This window comes from Syzygium oleosum, unplaced genomic scaffold (assembly GCF_021117445.2).
Source record: "Syzygium oleosum isolate NSW1041296 unplaced genomic scaffold, Sole_v2.1 Sole_v2.32, whole genome shotgun sequence".
Lineage (NCBI taxonomy): Eukaryota > Viridiplantae > Streptophyta > Magnoliopsida > Myrtales > Myrtaceae > Syzygium > Syzygium oleosum.
The window spans coordinates 2761633-2783064 of record NW_026607516.1 but is presented as its reverse complement, the minus strand read 5'-3'; the positions used below and the strand labels follow the sequence as shown (position 1 = coordinate 2783064).

Here is a 21432-nt window from a genome sequence, read left to right as displayed (position 1 = left end):
TTTTTCTCTGTCTTTTTTATTATTTTTTTTAAATTTTGAAGACCAAATCGTCTTGGATGCTCTTATTTATCTCGAAGAGCATGCGTGAGCGCGTTTGCACTCTTATTTAATTTTAATCCTTTGAGAATTGCGTGCGACTTCGATTATACCAGGTTTGATGAACAAGTAGTTTCGATAGATGGGCTTTCTGTGACGAGATTATATGGCAATCGTTCGGTAGGTACCATCTCGAGCTTTTTTTATTTTATTTTTTTTGTTACGAATTACCCCCGGGGATTGCCAATTAGGAGGGCTCCGAATCTTCACAAGCTCGCACTTTCACCTAATGTGCATCTCCATGCACAACCCACGAATTATAATAATGCTGGGGGTCAAAGCTATCCCATAAGGAAACTAAAGCTTAAAAATAAGGAATGAAAGCCAGATGCAAAAGCTTTATGCGATCGGGTTACTCTCGGCAAACCCTAGTCATACTTCCTTTGTTCCCCCACTTCCCGCAAATAAAACCCCATCAACAGACGGCAAATTCTGGGACGCCTGAGATTATGAAGCATTAGCGGTCAGCTGATACTCATGCACGCCTTGAAAAAGTTGATGTTGATGATGATGAGGCCCGTGAGAGCTTGGATTGCAGAGGGCAAATCAAAGGATATTCTGCAGATACCTCGTATCTTATTTCATAATCTCGTAGTAATAGCATCCTCCGCAACAAGAGAGAGAGAAAGAGAGAGAGAGAGAGAGAGAGAGAGTTTACCTGGAATGACTCATCATTGCATGTGATGTGATCCATCATTCTTGAATTTGATATGTGTACACTTAAGACTTAAGCCTCTTGTGACATTACTTTAAACCCACGCGGATGAGCCTAAAAGAAACAAGAGCTTTGCAGTCGACAAAACTCCATTCATTTTATTATGTATATAGTCGGTAGAGGCACGAGGTCAACAAACTCTCTGATGAAACAGCACGAGCCCCAAAAAAAAAAAAAAATGCATGTATTGCAATGTGGAGGCATTGCAGAGAGTTGGACGAGTAGCATTACCTTGCCAAATGACTGCGGGGAGTTGCTTTCTGGAGAGGACATTTCCCGGTCAAACTCGTGGAACGACGACCAAACACTACCCTCATCTCTCTTATCTGAAATGTGAACTAAAAAGAGAAAGGAAGATGATGGCATTCACATATAGAGAGGAACTCCAGTTGCAGTGATTGAAATTCTTTGAAGCATTGATTCGTTTACAGCACCTTATGAAACAGCAGACCAAACATTGGCATCGGTAGAGTCTTGACCGTGTTGTACGTCGGTCCGTGCACGTATTTGTCTGAATACAATCAGATATGAGCTTATGAAGATGGAGCCAATTGGCTAATTGAAAGACGGGTACGGCTACAAATATTGCGTAAAGCAACATGAACACGAAGTGGTCACACTCATGTCGTGTCGGTTCACTTGTTTTTACTTGGAGCTCTTTGCGGACGTACCTGCGTAGTTGCTGCTTTGTCATTACCACCAAAAAAGAAGAGTAGCCATTACGTCGCGGACATTCTCTCTGTGATTGTTTTTAAAAAGATTTGACTATGCAAAAGGTCTTTGCAGTTTAGGCGATGCACTTGGCTAAGGAACACCAACTAGTCTCTAATCTTTATATTAGGATGGGATTAATGAAGGCCCAAAAGTCAATTTCCCGAGGTTTAATTTCTCTTGAATGGACTATAGCATGTCATCCTTGACGGCTAAGTATTACCATATAAACTCAAATTGAGGAAATCGCATCGAACGAGTACGCTAGAGTTTGTCGCTAGCCTTTATAAACATGATCAGTAGACGTATCAAGACCAAAGCTCACCTTTTTATCAATCTATTTGCTCAGACAGGTCATAGAGGAAGCCTGTAGTCACAAAACTAAACTATTCCGCATTGACATGAAAATTTTCTGCATACCATCGTGCATACTTTGTCTACATAAACGCAAAATCACATAATCACACGGTATCATCAAGCTTCTTGGCCCTGTGAATTCGATTGTTCATATACAGCTGATTATCACCTGGACCGGAGCTCCAACATTATTGACAAATAGAAGGTCAATTTATGCCATGTCTCACCACCTCTAGGAACCCCGTACAAGAGAAATTATCGAGGCACCCCAGCAGCAACTAAACCGGCTCGTCAGTTCACTTCAGAACACTGCACCACAGAGAGGCTAAGGTCAGAAAAGACTATTCCACAGCATCAAAAGACTTTTGCCTCCTCCGAATTAACTCGGATCAGGCAACTGCTATGAGCTTTTTCGAGGGAAAAGCCTGTCCGGGACAGATTATTGCTGAATAGAAAGTAAATGGAACAACTTACTTGTACAAGTAAGCTGCTATCCCAAGAATTATACACAGAAGGATGATATCAAGGCAGAAGTTGCGACTGGACCTCAGCTGACATCATAAACATAGAGAAATCGAGAATTTAACAACAGTGAACTTGCTGTCTTCACTGTGAAAATAAATGAGCTATAATCTGATGCCTGCAAAAATTTAAAAGGGCACATTTACCTGAGTAACGGTATCCTTAAGCCTCCTGTTAGTGTTTTTCAGCTCAGAGGCTGCCCTGTCAACCTGCACTATTTGAAAATCAATGGTGGGTCCCCGAGTTCCTTCGGCAAGTATATTGCAGATAGCTAAATATTTCGATATGTAACCACCATAGACATGCTGTAAATAATATGGTATTTATAACGCAAAGGGAAAACTTCTCTGCACCACCCCGTATTCTGGTAAAAATAGAAACTCCCTCTGTCAAAAGACCAAACCCCTGCATCTGTGGAAAGCCCGTAATTTACACCTTTTGGAAAGACAAATCAGTCTATATGCATCTAAAAGTAAGTTACTATAGACTAAATCCGCATTCAGAAATCACAATAAATGGAGTAAAAGTCATCGGGAGCGCCAAAGCCCAGGTTCTTTGAAGAATGAGAATATGTGATACGGACCCAAAAATGAGAATCCCCAAATAAGAAACAGACAAAATGACCTCTTGACAGTTAAAGGATATTAAACTATCGGCCAATTTATTGACCAATTTTTTTTTGGGGCAAATTCTATCTGCCTTGCTGCACAACATGGTGAAAAAGCAGTCTACCTGAAAGGAATTGTAACTGCAAGACTTTTGTTAGAATCCTAATCATCTAAAGTTTCCCTAGCATCCTAATTAGTAGTAATCCATATTAGTCTTGAGAACAGTGGCCCTGTTTCCATAGAACAATACAAAATAAGGAAAAAAGAACAAAGAAGCAAAAAATTATGACCTTTTCATCTATTTCATCCATCAGAGGTGCCTGTCTGTCGAATTCCTGCACCAAACGGGACGATTAGCTATAACTCTTGCAACAACAGGTTCTTCACTTCAGTTCTGACAAATAGAACAGACCTCATTCATGTCCCCGGCCATGTTTTTCAGTGTGTCCAATCCTTCTGCTATGACATCTAAGCCTTCGTCCTGTATGAAGCCAAAAGGATCTGTTCTGTCACAATTTTCACATTCTAAAATCCTGCAAACTTTACATTCAGATTACTCCAGCTGGAATTATTCAATGAGACAAATCCTAATCCATCAGAAAATCATTAGAAGCTTAAGGTCCATTAGGCACTGAACTTACTTAGAGGTGATCAGAAGCACACACATGACAAAATCTTTGGGTAGAGTTTTCTAAGCACATTTATCCCCTAATTCACTACACATGAACCATTGGATTGTATAATATAATTCCGCAACATTTTAAGCCGGCAGAATCAAAACAGCAGCTATAAGAAAGGCCAGATGCCTAAACCACAGAGTAGCTCTCCAAGTTATTGCTTGGGGAACCATAAAAAAGAATATGCAACTAAAACAGAAGACGGTTTTCAGGAAGTACGTCCATAAAATTATCTCTGCCTATAAGTAGTTAAGGACTTCAACAGTAAGGAATAGCTTTCAGGAATCATGGAATTATAAAACTTTCAAGTGTGAAGGCACAATATGGAATAGAGGTAATAGTTAATCACATCACATGATTATAATAAAAAATAGAAACCTATCTGTGTTCTCATACACTAGAAGAATTACACTATTCCCTTCGAGTCAAGTGGCAAAGAATTACCTGTTTCATTCTCCTCATCTCGTATTCCTGTCTAAACCTATCTGACTCTTCAGATTGTTGATAATACTCGCTACCAAATTTACTGTCTGTTAAATATTCATTGCACAGCAAAAAGACATATTTGTCATGAGTAGACATCAAAAGATGACAAGGAAATGACAAGTTCTCCACATGCACCGATCGGCAAAGTTGCGAGTCTCCACCTGAAGTCGAGTCGAATCTAATTCCCGTGCGTGAAGTGGAAGCAGCAGAACCGCCGTTTTGTCCCAATGCACCAGCAGTTCCATCTGGAATTGCTTCGATCCTATCTTTCAGTGCAGAGACCAAATCACTTCGAGCCTCGAGCTCTTCTTTCGAAAGCCCCTTGACCTACATATTCGACAGGCGTAAGACCCCCCCTAGAATTTTGCAAGACCACCATCAACCCATGCTCGGTAGCTAGAGCCACGGACCCTTTTTCATTTTTTCATCGCCCCAATAAATTCCTACAGCAAATTCGATTATATAACCTTCCGACTGTATTCTATACCGTGATGAACTTTCATCGAACCACTGAACTCAAAAACTTAAGACGACAATCACTCGTTATTCACCGCTCCACGCAAGTCGACGTAGAATCGTAAGCATGTCATCCGTTACACAGAGGGAAAAGCACAAAAAAAAAAAAACACCTTTTTGAAAGCTAGCCTCTGCAGCTTCGGGAGATCCTCGAGCAAACGCGACTTCGTTCGCCGAATCTCCGCGTTCATCGCGATCACGGTCGCTCTACTCTTCTCCGTCGCCGCCAATTCCGCTTTCTACGCCCAAAAATCAAAACAATAAATAAAAAAATAAAAAGAAACCGTCAATTCGCGCCACCTGATCAGAGAGGTTCCCTTCCGCACAATCTACCGAGCCACGAGCAACCGCGGCGAATCCTAGGACGAGTTTATCACGCGATGATGACCTGAGCGGCGGCTTCGACGTCGGCCTCGACGGCGGAGTAGAGGCGGGCGAAGGCATCGTCCCCGGAGACGTTGAGCTCCTTCTGCTTGTCGACGTCGTACTTGTCGTACTTCCGGCAGATCGCGTCGACCCTGGTGATCAACTCGATCACGCTCATCCTCGGAGAAGGATTCCGATCGTCCCTCGGCGAGCTCCGAATTTCTACCCCCCCGAGACGGCGGCGGAGATGTTTTCGGTTACGGCGGAAAAGAGTAAAGGAAGGCGCGGAAAGGGACGAGCGCAGAGACGGAGAGAGCGAGAAGAAGAAGGAGACGAAGGAGAAGGTGGGTAACTGCGGCCACTCCCTACGACGAGGGGGCCTACGGTCAAAGTTATTGGTGACGTGTGGGTTTGACTTTTATGCGATTGACCGTTCCGCCGCTGGATTGGCGCCGCGTGTGTTCTGAGGGGGAATTGATTGGAGGATTTAACGGTGGAGATTGCTTGAGTTCGGTAAACATGAGAATGGAAATATATTTTCCATTTGTTTTGAGCATGCATTTGTTTCACCTAACCAAAAATTTGTCAACGCAAAATAAGAAAAATTTTAGATATGGAAGGTTTTGTTTGTGTTTGAAAGTTATTAAAGAAACCTGTTAATATAATTGGCATTCCAATTTGCTGCCTTTCTTGTGATTTTGGATTCAAATTTTATTGATAATTGAATCGATTAAGATGCGCGAAACTTATCCGGATATTACCTGATCGCTACACTATATTTTTTATTTTAATAATATTTGGATTATACAAATAAAAACTCGAAAAGCAATTCCTTTTGAGTTTAATTCGGTAGTTACAGTTGAAAACAGACATTTTATTTTATATTTTGAGAATAGTTTTTCAGAACTTAAACTAACGTATTTTTTTCGACAAAAAAAAACTAAAAGATTTTCAATATAGTTCAAGAACTAAAATTGCACCGATTGTTTTCTATCGGAAAGGCCCTTAAGATCTCGATGTGAACATTTCACTAAATGGTTATGTTACGAATGTTTAGAGTAAGTTTAGAATGTTTGGGGTAGGTTGTACTGTATCAGTTCTCTCTCCCCAATCATGAGATGTTTGATGTCTTTGGATTACTTGACTAATCTCCACTTTCTATTAGAGTTTTCGCCAATCCATATACAATAATCACAAGAGCACATACACACCATGTTCCTAAGGCAAAAAAATTGAATAGGAGGAATTGAATCTGCTCGAGAGTAACATTTCTCATAACTTTGAACCCTTTCAAGTTGCAACATTGTCTGAAAATACCAATAGTAAAAGACTTAATTATAGCTTTTCTCCGAGTAAAGTTCATATTAAACATTTTAGAGGAGTGAACAATTTTGACATAACTTCAAATAATCACAACCACCCCATAACTTTCCTCCAAGGTTTGGGGTGTTCTTGAAATGGTTCGGAGAAATTGATTCGCGGGGCAGGCCCAGGCCCAGGCCCACCAAGACCGGGCCGAGCTTCCTGAAGTTTCTTCTGGGCCCGATTGTTGGGCCGGTCAAGCCCATGCTCGAATTGAGGCCGTGCTTCCTGAAGTTTCTTTTTTATTTTTTTTTATTTTGGGTAACGGGTGCTTCACTTCGATTTGCGACGTTGAATGATTTTTTTTGTCACTTCCAATGGAGTGAGTGCGAAGGCAATGCTATTGCCACGCCCGTGGGATTTGCCTTCCATGGACAAAAAGCTAGAAGACCACACAACCTCTTACCTAACTTTTTATTGTAAAGAAGACTATGATATGACCGAAGGGACCGGAAAGAGAGGGCAAGATCAAAAGAAAAAAAAAGATATGATGGGGATGTGATATTGGCTTCGTGGCAATCATGCAGCTAAATTAGTTTTAACTAAGCATGATATCGACTCTAGGATGTAGCAAGCAGACCAACCCTCGTTTCCTTTTTATCCCTTTTTTTTTTTTTCGTTTTCGTTACAAAAAAAGGCTTTTTTTGCGCTCGAGAAAGTGGCGGATCGAGCATGCGATCGAGCAAGATCGTGGGTAGAATTCAAACATAAAGCCGCATGGATCCGATTGCAATGGATCTTGATATATCTGACCTTCAAAACGCGCCTAATCATTTTATCACTTTGGCTATTTTTCAGACTCTCGAGTTATTATAATGTATAAATGATGTCCGAATTTGTAGTTCGGTCATTGAGTACACGTAATTTAGTACAGATGCACCAGCATCTCATTTTTTGTGTATTAAGAAAAACTCTGCTTGCCGCGTTTGCCCTAATGCCAATGAGCTTTGGCCAATATGAGGCTAAGAAGAAATGAAGGGTGACGTCGGCATAAATGTTTATCGAGTTTTAGCCATGTTGTCGGCAAGTATTGCGTGTGCACAACCACTATTAAGATCATATTGTAATTCCTATTCATCGTATACACTTTGTGATGTCACTGTAAGAGTAAGGTTTCGTTTGTTTCGCAAAAAATGAATGACCTAAAAATGATAACTTATATCTCTTATAACAATGAATGAATGAATGAAGAAAAATATTTTTATCGTCCACGAAAACGTTTGGACATAAATTATTGTCGGTAATGAAGACATTTCTCATTAACTAATTAATTCAAGCGATACAAGAAATTCATTTGTAGGAAAATATTTTTAAAATCATTAATTTCCCGCGAGACAAACGGAGTCAAAAAAATATTTTTATAAAAAAAATCGTTCATATCACTTACAAAAATGAAGGAATGAGAGAAATTTTTATCATTTACGAAAATTTTTAGACATAAATTATCGTCGGTAATGAAAATATATTCGATGAATTAATTATTTTTGGCGATATAATTAATTCTTTTTAATATTAGATCTCGTGAAACGAGCGGGACTAGCAATGAAAACCGGGTGCATAAGAGTACAGATGAAACACGGTGTTAGGTCGATACCAAGATTTGAGAAAAGCGGAATTGAAGTGGCGGTCGTCGCTCGTGAGTCAAGTCAGCAGATAATTTAGTTTAATTAATCTCCCCGAATTTAAAAAAAAATAAAAAATAAAAAAACATTCCCGAGTGCCCCGAGGGAAAATTCGCCGCCATCATCCGTCTTGTATTTTCCTGATAAAATAATGCAAGAAAAAGCCACTTTTCAGGTTTCCGCAAACCATACTCTCACTTCCGCTCGGTTATCTCCCACGCGCCGATAGCAGCTCCCTCGCGGCTTCCACGTCGGATCGCGTGGGTAGCCACTCTCTATCGGCGCGTGGCGCATTGACTCCGCGAGAGAAAACAGCAGTCAAAAGCTCTCGCCAATACTGAAATATTTAAAAATACAAAAAAATCCCTCGCTCCCTCTGAAATAATTAAATTAAGGGCGAATAATTAATTCAAGGAAATTAAGAATCCCCGGTAATTAGTACCAAAAACCTCTCCTCGCTCGTCGTTTCATTCCCGATTCTCTCCTAAAATCCCCGTCGCCTTCCCGGCTCCGCACGCAGCAGCCCCGCTCCGCGAATCGCCGGCAATGGCCCCCCGGTCGGTCGCCCCGCCGTCTTCCTCGCGCGCTCCGGTCGGGCTCCTGCTCGCGCTGATCGCGTGCATGTCCGCGTGCTGCGCTTCGCTCGACAACGGCGACGCGAACACCTTCACCGTCTCCAGCTTCAGCTACCCCGAGACCAGGCTCCGGCCTTACGACCTTCGTTACATCAGAGGTGCGTTGCGGCGTGCGATCGGACGCGAGTGATCTGTCGAGGTTCCGAGCGTTCGATCGTTTCGATCGGCGGCTTTTGCGGTTCGCGAGTGATTGCTTGTGATGGTTTTCTTGTGCGTATTTTTACGTTGAAGAGACTTTCTGAGCTTTACGCGCGTCTCGTTGCGGCCTCTCTCTGTTTCGTATCATTTGTCCTGTAGATTGTGATGAGTACGTAGTTTCTACTTTCCTTTTTGGAGTTGTCATGGATAATCACTGTTGTCTCTCCCGCTCCATAGGTAGGCAAGCCTACCTTCACAAGCTCAGCGTCTTCTGATACAAAGAAATTCATACGGTTGGACTATTGGTCGTAGATCCTGTAATCTTTCTGCCTGCGTGATTGATGTTGGTGTTAACGTTATTCTTCAATATTAGGCTTCGGTTTTTTCGCGAAAAATGAACGATTTAGAAAATATTTTTCGAAAAACGATGCAAAATATTTTCATTGACTCCGAAAATATTTGAACTTGTTGTCAATAATGAAAATATTTTTTATTAACTAATTATTTCAAGAGACACGAGCGATCATTTTTTTGGAAAATGTTTTCAAAATCATTTATTTTTCGCGAAATAAACGGAGCCTTAGATTTTGATTTTTTTCAATAGAAATGCTTGCCTTTATTCTGTTATATTGATATGCATAGTCAAATTTGAAAGCCTATATGGATGACTGAAGAAGATAAAAGTTGCGCCCAACGTTCATGTCCAATTTTAGGTCCTTAACCTGAAAATATCAAAGTCTTTTCTGATTGGTCTTAATTAATCTGCTCATTTCCAAGCACTTTGTTGAATCAACAAACTGTCTATAGATAAGACAGACATGGCATTTGGTTAGGCAGACACACTCCGTGTGTGGTATTGTGCGTTACTTCATAAGCTAGAACAGAAGTGTTAATCTCAAACACTTGCATTACCCTGTATTTAGTACTATATCCGATGAACTAGGGAGATCCAACACAATTCAAGATCGAGTTTGACTAACTGGTTGGGTTGCATCTTTTATGATGAGGAGACATGCTAAACAGTTGCATCTTAAGAATGTCAGACCTTTCTTAAAAAAATTGAGAGTTAAGCTATAAATTTCTCTGTGCTCTCAACATTTTGGAGCACACAATTCTAGTGAACTTACTATGCTCTGCCAAATGTTTCCCTCTGTAATTCACTAAAGAGCCACTCTAAAGTTGGATCACTGTGCTTTCTTGCTTTGAGATGCTGAATCTGATGAAAAAGATGGCTCAGCTTTTGCTCCTTTTCTTTTGAGTTTGTCAAATGTGACTTTGAAATGTTGAAGGGAGATTTAATTACTTATTATACATGTTTTATACAGGAATTTTTATTGTTGTGTAATTGAATGTTTGCTATCAGTAAAACACTTTATTAGATTTCTTTATGTTTTGTATTGTTTCTTGTTTCAGTTGATTTACCACCGTGGTTCTCCTCACTGTCCATCACGTTGGAATCAGATGTAGACCTTGTAAGTGTGCCAATCAAAGTTGAGAAGCATGAGTAGAGCAGTTAAATGAACCGGCTTGGTTTCCTTCTTTGAAGTTTGTTCCAATCATTCAAATCTCTGTGCTTGATTTGTTTTGATTTATCAGTATACAGTCACTCGCTCAAAGTTTTAAACTGTAAAGAAAAGGCTACAAACTCCTTTTGAGTTTCAACTATTAGTCTGTATTTAATTTTTCAAATTCCATAATTATATTTCAATTTTGTGATTCATCATTCTTCCTCTAAGGGCAGGTTTTAGGGTGTGAGCTGGTTTGCCAAATGTCAGAACATGCATTTTTTTTTTCTTGTTTTTAACTACAGCTGTTTCTTACCTGAATTCACTCCTGCATATATGTTATGAGCAGGGAATAGAGAGCATAGAACAAGTTCCCAAAAGCACTCTGCCCATGATATGCTTTAGAGATGGCAGTCCTCCTCTTCCAGATGTCTCCAACACTTCAGTAAATGGATTAGGTAAATGCGAGCTTGACAATTTGGGCGGAAAATGTCTTTTGAGCAATTTTAGATACTCATCAATTAGATTTCATGAAACCCCGATTCTTGCATGCTAAGTTTCTTCACACTGAGTCTTCAATTGTGACTGGTTTTTTCACATGCCTTATATAGGATTAGACTCCCAATCCTGTTTCCTGTCTACTTGTTTCTCCTTCATCTTCCTTATGGTTAATGTGTTTATGTTTCTTTTATGGATTTGCTATGTCTTCTATTTGCAGTTTTAGGATCATTGTCGAATCAATCTGTTGAAAGGATACAAGGACTGCAGAATGTGGAGCAGTGCTTTCCTATGCAGAAAAACATAACCATTAGGTTAACTAACGAGCAGGTTTATTACATGTTATCTTCACATTGCATTTTTCACTTAAATTGCAGATTTCTGTTCAATAAAAGCATAGCTGCACTTTCTTTTGTGACAGCTCTTTATTTTAGCCATATTCTGCATGGGTTTTCCAATATTTCATATTACATGCACATATGCATCTGTATACATGTAGTTTAAAATGGGTAACTGGTTTGCTATAGTTGGTAGAATCAACTTATCTTGTTCTGTTCAGATATCCTCAGGTGTATGGTACTATGGTCTTTTCAATGGCGTTGGAGCTGTGAGGACACAATCAAAGATGGTGATCCTCTGTTCTTTTTTCTTTTTTCACCTTTCTGTCTTATATAATTTGTTATGGACACATTCAAAGATGGTACTTTGTATATGTCAGCATTTCGTCAGCTAGAAGTAGGTTTAGAAAAGATGACATACAGATTTATTTTCTGATTAAAATATATTCGTATGAGAACACCTTAAGATGCAAACTGAAATTTAACTCGATAAAGATCAGATGATGAGATTGCGTTATGGACTGTAGAAACTTAGATGCCCACTGTTCTTTACAGAGGTGGTAGAGGGCCAATGCTGTTGCTGTCTTGTTGATATTTCCTGTTCTCCTCCGACATAGTTATGCCTTAGAGTACCGGAAAATAATTAAAGACTCTAATTTCTGCTGGAACAGTTGAACCTTGTACCAAGTTCCATCAGGAATCCCATAGGTAGAGAAAGGTACTCAATGTGGTCGTGTTCCCTGGTAAAGTATGGACTTCTTATGTAAAATAGGACAAAAGAGTTCACCTTCATAAACATTTTTTAGATCTATTATAGCCTTCCGGTAAGCAGCATCCTTTCCTTATAAGTGATAGCAACAACCCCTCTCCTTGCACCTACCCCCTCTCCCCAAGCAAGAGCAAAAGCCAAAAAAAAAAAAAAAAAGTAACCCTAAAAATTTTCACTCCAGTTTTCGATGATATTGCCATAATCAATCAATGATGTGCAATTAAACCTGGTACTGCAGATTGTCCGAGGACCAGCCTACTCATTCAGTGCCAATGTAAGTGTTGAAGGTTGTAAGGCCTCTGGAATGTGGGGTCAGAATTGCAACCAGACGGTTGACTCGCTTTCCTGTACTCCTTTGGACAGCTCTAATATCACAGGAAGTCTCCCATATGTCGGTTATAACCAGACGAGGGGAAGTGTGCTGTCATGCAAAAGTTCTTTTCAGACTTATTGCTTTAGGAACGATGAAGTGAAAGTTTACACAGTGGACATAATGGATATGTCAGAAAACTTGTCCATCATCGCGACAAATCTCAGCTTTAGCTCAACATCTCCAAGTAACACAGGGGGTGTTGGTAATTTAACTTTGTTGTGTTATGCCCGGTATGGCAGAATAGCTTCAGCAGTACTTCATGATTATTCTGGTACTCTTGATGGAGAACCTTTCGTTATTCAGTCACCCAGGCTTGGTCGTTGGTTCATAACGATTTTATCAGCTAACCTCTCGAAAGATCAAGGTGGAATCAAGGTATCAGACATGACAGTATGCTATTCTTTGGAAGTGCAAATAGCTGAATGTCCTGTAGCCAAGGCTGGACCAAGCTGTATGTGGGAGAAGTACGTGCTTCAGGTGAGGCTGATGTCTTTCTCTCTCTCTCTCTCTCTCAATATGTCCAGTTGCTAGTGATTTATCTTTGTTCATTCAATGTGACTGTCGTTGAACTTTTTCTCGGAATGATTTTGAGAATTTGAACACGATGGTATAAGCACAATGTCTTTGCACTCACTCGTTATTGGTTGCATGAAAGGACATTAAATGGGTATCATGTCACTGATTGGGGTAAGAAGCACTAGGGACATTAAAATACAGAAATTGTGATGCCGGTGCGATGTTGGTATCTCAAAATAATTAAATAGTTTAACCAATGATTAACTTTGCTGGTGCTACAATCTTTGATTTCTGTTGATTTGAACAACGTGCACGCAGGATAACTTATTGACACAGTAAGAATGGTTGTCTGCAGACATTTCTGAGGATATCAGTCCCTTTTGAATCCTACTATTTGCCAGTCAGCGAAAAAATGTCTTCCAATTCGGCAAACTTCCTTCTTGAGCCCCTTATAAGCAACATCTCATTTGGTGAATTAAATAATACTTGGACGTACTTCCTTTTGGACATCCCTCGCGGTGCAGCTGGTGGAAACATTCATGTCCGGCTTTCGTCGGATACAAAGATAAATTACGAGATATATGCTAGATTTGGTGGACTACCATCTCTATATAGCTGGGATTACTATTATGCCAACAAGACGAGCAGCAGTGATGGTTCTATGTTTATTAAGATGTATAATTCAAGTGAAGAAAAAATTGATTTCTATATCCTATATGCAAGGGAAGGGACTTGGACTTTTGGACTGAGGCATGTCATAAGTAGTAGTTCCAAAGATCAGACTACCATGTCGCTTTCACTAGAAAGGTGCCCAAGAAGATGTTCATCTCATGGAGATTGCAAATCTGCTCTCGACGCTAGTGGATTGACAACTTACAGGTTTTGTTCTTTTCCTTATACTTAAAGCTTTCGGCCTGTTACTAGTTATACTAACTTTGTCGACTCAGAGCACTTATATGGATTCTATGCCTCCTCACCTTGGTCATTAACATTTTCTTGGGCAGTTTCTGCTCCTGTGATCGAAATCATGGTGGCTTTGATTGTAGCATTGAAATTGTCTCACATCAAGGTACACCCTAAGAACAAGTGCTCTTAACTTTGGCTTCTGGTCTGTTGCATATAGTTCCAGCATCACATAGTGATCTCTCTTTATCATGTATTTGAAACTTTGAGCAAACACAGGACAGCTTAATACTTCAGAACAAGCGTGTTTATTCGGTTTTGATAAGTACAAAGCAGTATAGCTTTTTTTATTGGCCGAAAGTGCAAAAGCATTAGAATGAAATTATCAAAGTGGTCACCATCTCAAATTAGCTGAGAGGGACATCATCATTAGAAAACCTAATTGACAAGGTCACTACTGAAGGTGTCCATTTGTGATTGATAGTGCTAGTTACACAGATCAAGCCAAGCACTCTGCAAGTTAAGAATATCATTCTGGTCTAACACCGGGGTTGCTAAGAACCTGAAGCATGAGTAGGTATAGCACTTCTATTGCAAGACATATCTTGGCAATATATGCTGGCTGAACACCTCATTAGGTACCTCATACCAGTCTCTAATATGGAAATCCATTACGTAAATCCAAATACTTTAGTCGCTTCAATTCCCACATTTGTCGGTGCGACCACGGCCTTATAGTGAAACCCAGAGGTACTCTTGTGACTGTGGCTGACAACTTCAAGCCTAAACCATGATGTCATATTTTATATTAATGGATAGACATAAGGTACATGAAAGTTGGTCATGTTTTCACCAACTTTAATCAGTATAATTGTTTTACTGCAGTTAGATTATATAGAACGTCATGATGGGTTGTTGCACTTAGAATACTGATAGCATCTGAAATTTATGATGTGTTTCATTTTATCATGTACTTGATCTAGTAATTTACTAGTTGATGAACCGATGTAGGACATGTTCTGCAATCTATATTTTTGATTGCATCAAATGCTGCTGCTATTCTTCCTGCCTATTGGGCACTGCGGCAGAAGGTACTCAATTCTATCCTATCTAGCCTATTTAGTTTCCTTTGGTAGCGAGTGGTTTTGGATGGACAAGTATTCAACTACTACAACAAGATTTCTGGTAATTTTAGGTGGACATTGGAATTCTGAAGAGGTTTTGTCAGTCCTGCTCCTCTTGTCTGATACTCTGATGGCAAAGTCTCTGCTCTGGCAGCTTTACCATATAATTTTCTTATATAGCTTTAGCATACAGCTCGCTTAATCAGACTAAGCATTAGATTATTAGCTAAGATAGATGGTCAAATTCTAGACACTGAAAAAAGTAATTACATTGCTTCTAGAACGATGAATTGGATACAATGATGTGAAAGCCTTTCAAGCATTCTTGATTAGTTCATTTTGTATGCAGGCTTTTGCAGAATGGGTGCTCTTCACATCAAGTGGAATTTCGAGTGGATTGTATCATGCCTGTGACGTTGGCACCTGGTGTGCATTATCCTTTAGTGTCTTGCAGGTATAATTTTTGTTTTGAAATTAGTTTAGCTTTGATGTTCCTATGAACACAATGCTTTCTGTTTTCTAGTACTTTTCAGATACCGTAGTTTCTTTAAATTGCGTCATTATATGAGGGCGGACTCTAGAATTTTGTCCCAACAAACCTATAACTTGGATAAGCAAAATATACAATCTAAAACTGAGAATACCTACATAATATCAGAACAAAAACTTACAATTAAGTTTCACCTGTTCAAAATGGTTCTCTGAGTGTAGTCTTGCCTTCATAACAAACTCATGACTGCGTCATAATCTGGAGTAATTGCCCTTGTGACCGTGACTCATCACAGAAGTGGATTGGTTTCAGTTCATGGACTTTTGGCTCTCTTTCATGGCTGTTGTGAGCACTTTTGTGTACCTGACTACTATTGATGAAGTGCATAAAAGGACCATTCATACAGCCGTTGCTATCCTTACGGCAATCATGGCTATAACCAAAGCAACCCGGTATGCAAAGCTGTGCACTCAATTTAGTTATTTCCAACTTATTCCAGAGTTAGTTTATTATGTCAACTGTGCAGGTCAGCGAATATTATCCTTGTGATAGCAATTGGAGCTTTGGGTCTCCTAGTTGGATGGTTAATAGAGTTATCCACCAAATATAGGTCGCTTTCATTTTCCTTCGGATTCTGTTTGAACATGCTTGACAGGTGAGCTTCAATATGGTTTCGATGTTCTCCAATATGGATGAGGGTGCTCATAGACATCCATGCCGTAAGTTCATTAAAGACTACCAAAACGAAAAATACTTTTCCTGTACATGGCATGGCAAGCAAACAGGTTTTTTGTCAGAAAATAAAAAGAAAGATGATTTTTGTAATTAACGCCGGAAGTGTAAGACAGTGGTTATGCAGATGGTGTTTATCAAGTGGGATATCTGCATCTTTTGATTAACGCTACTACTTATCATCTCCTGAATGTAGATGTCACTAGATAAGGGCCGCTTGTGGAAATGGGTGTTTCCACCGTCAGTGCATGGTATAGACTGTGGAATTCCAAATGAAAATTTTCCTTATCAACGAAAACTCATACTTGAATTTGTAGATCTTCACAAAAGATTAAGCAGATTTCTCTATGGCTGCTAATATTTTATCCTGGTAAAACTAGAGTCTGCAGTTATTCATGATTGCTGCCAAATAATAGTTTCGATCACCCTACTTTTCGTAGTCCAATCTAGCCATCATAATAAATTTGCTTTTATAACTGTTACCTTTTGTCGCAGTCGCCATATGTTTCCATCATATGTCATCTCCAGTATTATTAATCATATTTAGAGAAATTGAGTTCAAGATGTTTGCTTGATGGAATCATCGCCTATGCATTCTGTGGCCTAGGCCGTGAGATATGATCTTCGATTTGCTCTTTCAAATACAAGAGGAGTTTATGTATTTTTCTCTTAAACTGATGGTAATTTTTTATGACAGGTGGCAGTTTATCAGGGAATGGCTGCACAACCTAGTCAAGACATTTTTTCGGCGGTTCCGTTGGGGCTTCCTTATAGCAGGTTTTGTAGCATTGACCATGGCTGGAATAAGCTGGAAGCTAGAAACCAGCGAAAGCTACTGGATTTGGCACAGGTATATAAAAGACCAATTCACTCTTCTCTCTCTCTCTCTCTCTCTCTCTCTCTCTCTCATTCATTTGCTTAATTCTATTGCAGTCTTTGGCATGTCACAATATACACAGCGTCTTTCTTCTTCCTTTGTTCCAAAGCAACTCCGATAAATGGGGATGATCAAAGGCCACCAGATGCAAATTATGAATTAACAAGGCAGGATTCGTTCTCCAGAGTAGAGTAGAGGCTGAAAATCGAGTATAACAGGGTAAGCTGTTTAATTGTTTTGGAGTTGTCGCTGTGGGGAGTGTATCCGATCCAGCTTTAGGATGAGGGACTCGGTAAGTTGCGTCTCACCATTCTACCGGCTTAGGACGACCTCTCTCCGAGCTCCAAGCTTGGGGGGCTTTTGTAGGGTGGCATAGCAGAGAGACTCGTTGCAGACAGAAAATTGTAAATTATGGAGCGGATTAGGATGCTCGAGCGAAGATGGATTAGATCATCCGGCGAGTTCCTTGTATAGGTATACAAGTTTACTGTTTCCTTTCTCCTGTAGTGTTCTTTCTTCTTAGAAGGTGGACAGCATTTATGTTGATTGTACCAAAACAAATAAAAAGCAATAAGGTTCCTGTGTTAAGAAAACAAAATAGAAACCATTATTTTCCTAAGTGAAAGCTCCTATGTAAGTGTTACTCTCTTTACTTATGAAGCCGAATATGCTCTCACTAGCGAATACGTCAACTCGTTCAAGCATCCCTTTTCTCATTAAGCTCAAATTGTCGGCTTTTCTTTTTCCTCATTTTTGTGGCCATATCAATTCGTACACCGCAGGTTCGGGTTCGTTCGCCTCTTCCCGAACCAACACGGTAGTTAATAGCTTCCCGTGATACTTTAAGCAGGCAAAATGGACCTGTACACTATTATATGGCAATTTGTGCGCCTTGAAGAAATATAGGGGCCACAATGTGCTGGTTGTCATCATTGAACCCTGCTTCGCTGAGTAACAGCAGCAGCAGCAACGACTCCCCCGCAACCACTAGGCTTACAAAAATGTTCCGACCCCAGAGATTGAAAACGACGTATTGCCTAATTTTAGCAAGCAGCCCTCCCTTGTCGCTACATATGCTATCAAGACTAAAGAAGCATCTGACTAAGGCCTGTGTTTGTTTCCCCTTTTTCCCACCTCTAGTTATTCATGTTAAGACTAACGAAAAGCCCGCAAGTAAATGGAGACCAAAGTATGGACAGTCATGCAGCTTTTGTCAAAGGAGATGACGGCGTTGAGAGAGGGGACAGAGATGTACCACGGCATAAAGTTATTTTATTTTACCCAATTAGGCTCAATCACGTGTCCTCGAAAAGCCATTAACATACAAAAAGGGGAAGAACTGCAGCGGAATCAAAACGATGGAAAGCATACTACAGTTCTCTATATATATAATAAGATGAAAATCGCAGAACCATAAAATCGGGAGGAAACAAAGCGCACCTCCATATGATACACAAGGCCTGTAAAAAGCAGGTTTGAACCAGGTTTCCTTTAATGGCTAACCACCCAAAATAATTTTGTAGAAATCAACAACGATTGGCTTCCTCCTAATTATTTACCTTATGCTTGACCAGTATCAATTGGTTCTTCAAAGCTGCTCCCAATTCCACGGTTATCTAGCTGCGCCATCGGATGGTATTGTAAAAACAAAGGATTCCCTCTGGTTTGAGCGAAAAACAGCTCTGAGCAATATCAATCGCAGTGAAGAATGCGATGACATATGCCATTATTCTTCCCGCGCTAAAGAGCTCCTTTCGGAACGAGACGACGAACGGAAGTCCTGTGGTGAAAGTTCTCGGTAATCTTTGCGCACGCCCCACAGGATCTCTGCGCATCTCCTCATGCTTGGCCTACTCCGCCTGTTCGGAGCCAGGCACTGCAAAGCCAGCTCGAGAATCTTTTCCAGGGCAAAGTTAGTCGGATCGCTTCTTTCAAGCCTAGGGTCCAGGGTTGATATGGCATCTCCCTCGGTGAATTTCTTCATGGCCTGCACTTGTCCAGATCCAAAGTCAGACAAGATCAACATGAAATCTAGTCCTTTTTCATTTATCCAGTTTCTGTCTCAGTAAGATTTCACATATCCAGAGAGGTAATATAGACATGGTTATGCGCTTTCTCATCTGTAGAAGATTAACATCTTTTTTTAGAGAGTGTAAGGAAAGAGGAACACACCCATCGTGCAGTTATCCGTTCTTTAAGTTCGCGTTTTGGTTCGATCGGACGCCTTCCGGTGATCAGTTCCACCAATAGCACTCCAAATGAGTATACATCGCTCTTCTCCGTAAGCTGATAGGTTCTTAGGTACTCTGGATCTAAGTAGCCTGCCGTTCCTTTTACTTGAGTCGAAACATGAGTTTCACCAGAATTGCTGTCAGCTGCAAGTCTAGCAAAACCAAAGTCCGCTACCTTTGCTCGAAAGTTTTCAGTGAGAAGAATATTGGAGGACTTTATGTCCCTGTGAATAATCGGATGATCTGCATGAGAAACCAGAGTCTGATTTATACAATTTCTAACAGACAGGAAGCAAGGCATGTTATCCAAACCAGACAGGTCATCCTCCCACATTGCACCAACCTGTATACATATGAAGGTAGGTTACGGCATGAGCTACGTCGATAGCAATATCTAGCCTTCCAGCGAGGTCAAGAATGCTACCGTGCATACCTGCATTAGTTCTCCAAACATACTTTAAGCATTCGAGCGGACTGTCGCATACTAAAAACATCCTCATAGACAGGGACATGGGAAGGGGATATACTCACAATCCAAATGTTCCCTCAGGGTTCCATTTGGAACGTACTCCACCACAACGATTCTTTCATCTTCATGCTCCAAGTATCCATAGAACTTGACCAAATTCAAATGTTCCACCCGTGCCAGCGTGCGAATTTCGCTTTGAAACTCCACACCCAAATGCTTATCATACACACTCTGCAGACAACAGAAATGAACATTCTTTTCTTCCCCGCAAACAGCATAATTGATAATTTCATGACCTGGTAAGAGGGATAGACCTAGAAAGTAGACTCATCAACGTGAACATTGACGGACCTTTTTAGCGCGCTTCACGGCGACAACTGTTCCGTCCGCAAGTCTGCCCTTGTAGACTGTCCCAAAACCACCCTGCCCAATCTTGAATGAGGGGGAAAAATTCCTGGTGGCTGCAAGTAATTCTTCCATCGTGAATGTCACGCTTCCAGGCTCCCTATCGTGCGTCGAATTATACGAACTCGTATATATCCCGCGAGTCGAACCGCGGCTTCTCTCGCTGCCACTTCTCGATGCGTTTGACGCCGCTAACGACAACAGCAGTGGAAATTTGCTTTAGCATAACAACTAGGCCAAGGATCTCAGGACTGTTCCAATCGTTCCTCACAAAGTCAAAGTCCATACAATTCACAAGCCAGGCAAGAGATTTCAGTTTACCAGAACACTCAGTTCGCTTTCGAATCCGTTTTCAGTTTCTAGAACACAAGTCCGCGACAACATACTCTGAATCCCATAACACCATCTCAGTATCCAAACAAAGACTACATAAAGAAGAAGAAAAACCTAAACTAGCGAGTAGGAAAAATCGTACTATTGTAACAGCTACACCGAGTCAGCGCCATAACATGTCAATTTCAGAAACTGAGTAAAATGAAGCGACGGCGAATCATTTCAAGCAAAAACATGCAAGTCAAGTCGTGTTATCAGATTGAGAACGGTGCCTACGCGATGTCGAGGGCATCTTCTTCCAGAAGGACGGTGATTCGCAGAGTCAGCCGCATTTGACGAACTCTCTCTCTCTCTCTCTCGACCATTCATTTTGCATAAGAACAGCGAGTTCACTCACCTGAACGAGCTCTCAGCTCATCGGAGACTCCGTAGCTCTTGGAGCCGTCGGGCTCCGGCGGCATGAAGCAGCCGGAGAAGGCGCCGGCGATCGACCGGACGGCAGCCCCGACGCGGTTGCTGCCGGATCCCGACTTGCTGGAGACGGTGGAGGGGGTGGCGGAGTAGGTGGAGCTCGGGGAGGGCGGCGGGAACCGGTCCGGCGTCGAACGTACGTCGGCGTTTGGTGTCCGGCGACCGAACATCGCGCGTAGAGAGAGAGAGGCAGAGAGAGAGAGAGGGAGAGAGAAGAGGCGCGTACAAGTTGAAGAAGAGAAGTTAAGACGCGCGGGGGAGACCGCGACTCCGATCACGACTTTTCAAAGATGAGCCACAGCTAACTTGCGCCGTTGAACTTACGGTTCCTATTGAACTCGTATTATTAAAAAAAGAAGAAGAAAGAGAACTCGTATTATTATTATTATTATTATTATTATTATTATTATTATTATTATATTTTATTACAATTGTCCACTGTTTTTTGCTACCAAGAGGTGTGCGTGATAACTATTTTATTTCTGGCAAGATCAATTTTTAAGTTCGTTCTCGGAAACATTTTTGGAATAGAAATCCGTTTGGTAATCCAATTTCATTCTTCTATTTCATAAATAAATTTTTAATCC

The 21432-nt window shown here is 40.8% G+C and overlaps 3 protein-coding genes across 3 annotated transcripts; 1 reads left to right on the top strand and 2 right to left on the bottom strand.

The window, feature by feature from the left end:
- Nucleotides 1-1892: 1892 nt before the first annotated feature.
- On the bottom strand, nucleotides 1893-5310 carry LOC115687064 (syntaxin-71-like). Its single transcript, XM_030612539.2, has 9 exons — nucleotides 5077-5310; nucleotides 4802-4927; nucleotides 4334-4499; nucleotides 4131-4216; nucleotides 3422-3490; nucleotides 3300-3344; nucleotides 2548-2610; nucleotides 2354-2430; nucleotides 1893-2188 (listed from the first exon to the last, which is right to left on the bottom strand). Exons 1-9 carry the CDS (start codon nucleotides 5230-5232, stop codon nucleotides 2176-2178), a joined length of 801 nt encoding a protein of 266 aa, XP_030468399.1. The 5' UTR covers nucleotides 5233-5310; the 3' UTR covers nucleotides 1893-2175.
- Nucleotides 5311-8473: 3163 nt separating this feature from the next.
- LOC115686957 (uncharacterized) lies at nucleotides 8474-17555 on the top strand. Its single transcript, XM_030612393.2, has 14 exons — nucleotides 8474-8771; nucleotides 10225-10283; nucleotides 10666-10774; nucleotides 11035-11144; nucleotides 11374-11442; nucleotides 12160-12771; nucleotides 13166-13689; nucleotides 13815-13879; nucleotides 14725-14804; nucleotides 15187-15291; nucleotides 15640-15779; nucleotides 15854-15982; nucleotides 16757-16909; nucleotides 16993-17555. Exons 1-14 carry the CDS (start codon nucleotides 8585-8587, stop codon nucleotides 17129-17131), a joined length of 2481 nt encoding a protein of 826 aa, XP_030468253.1. The 5' UTR covers nucleotides 8474-8584; the 3' UTR covers nucleotides 17132-17555.
- Nucleotides 17556-18295: 740 nt separating this feature from the next.
- LOC115686958 (calmodulin-binding receptor-like cytoplasmic kinase 2) lies at nucleotides 18296-21116 on the bottom strand. The gene is made up of 6 exons (XM_030612394.2): nucleotides 20772-21116; nucleotides 19988-20232; nucleotides 19699-19867; nucleotides 19511-19600; nucleotides 19109-19410; nucleotides 18296-18923 (listed from the first exon to the last, which is right to left on the bottom strand). The coding sequence occupies exons 1-6, from the start codon at nucleotides 21013-21015 to the stop codon at nucleotides 18663-18665; spliced, it is 1311 nt and encodes a 436-aa protein (XP_030468254.2). The 5' UTR covers nucleotides 21016-21116; the 3' UTR covers nucleotides 18296-18662.
- Nucleotides 21117-21432: the final 316 nt, after the last annotated feature.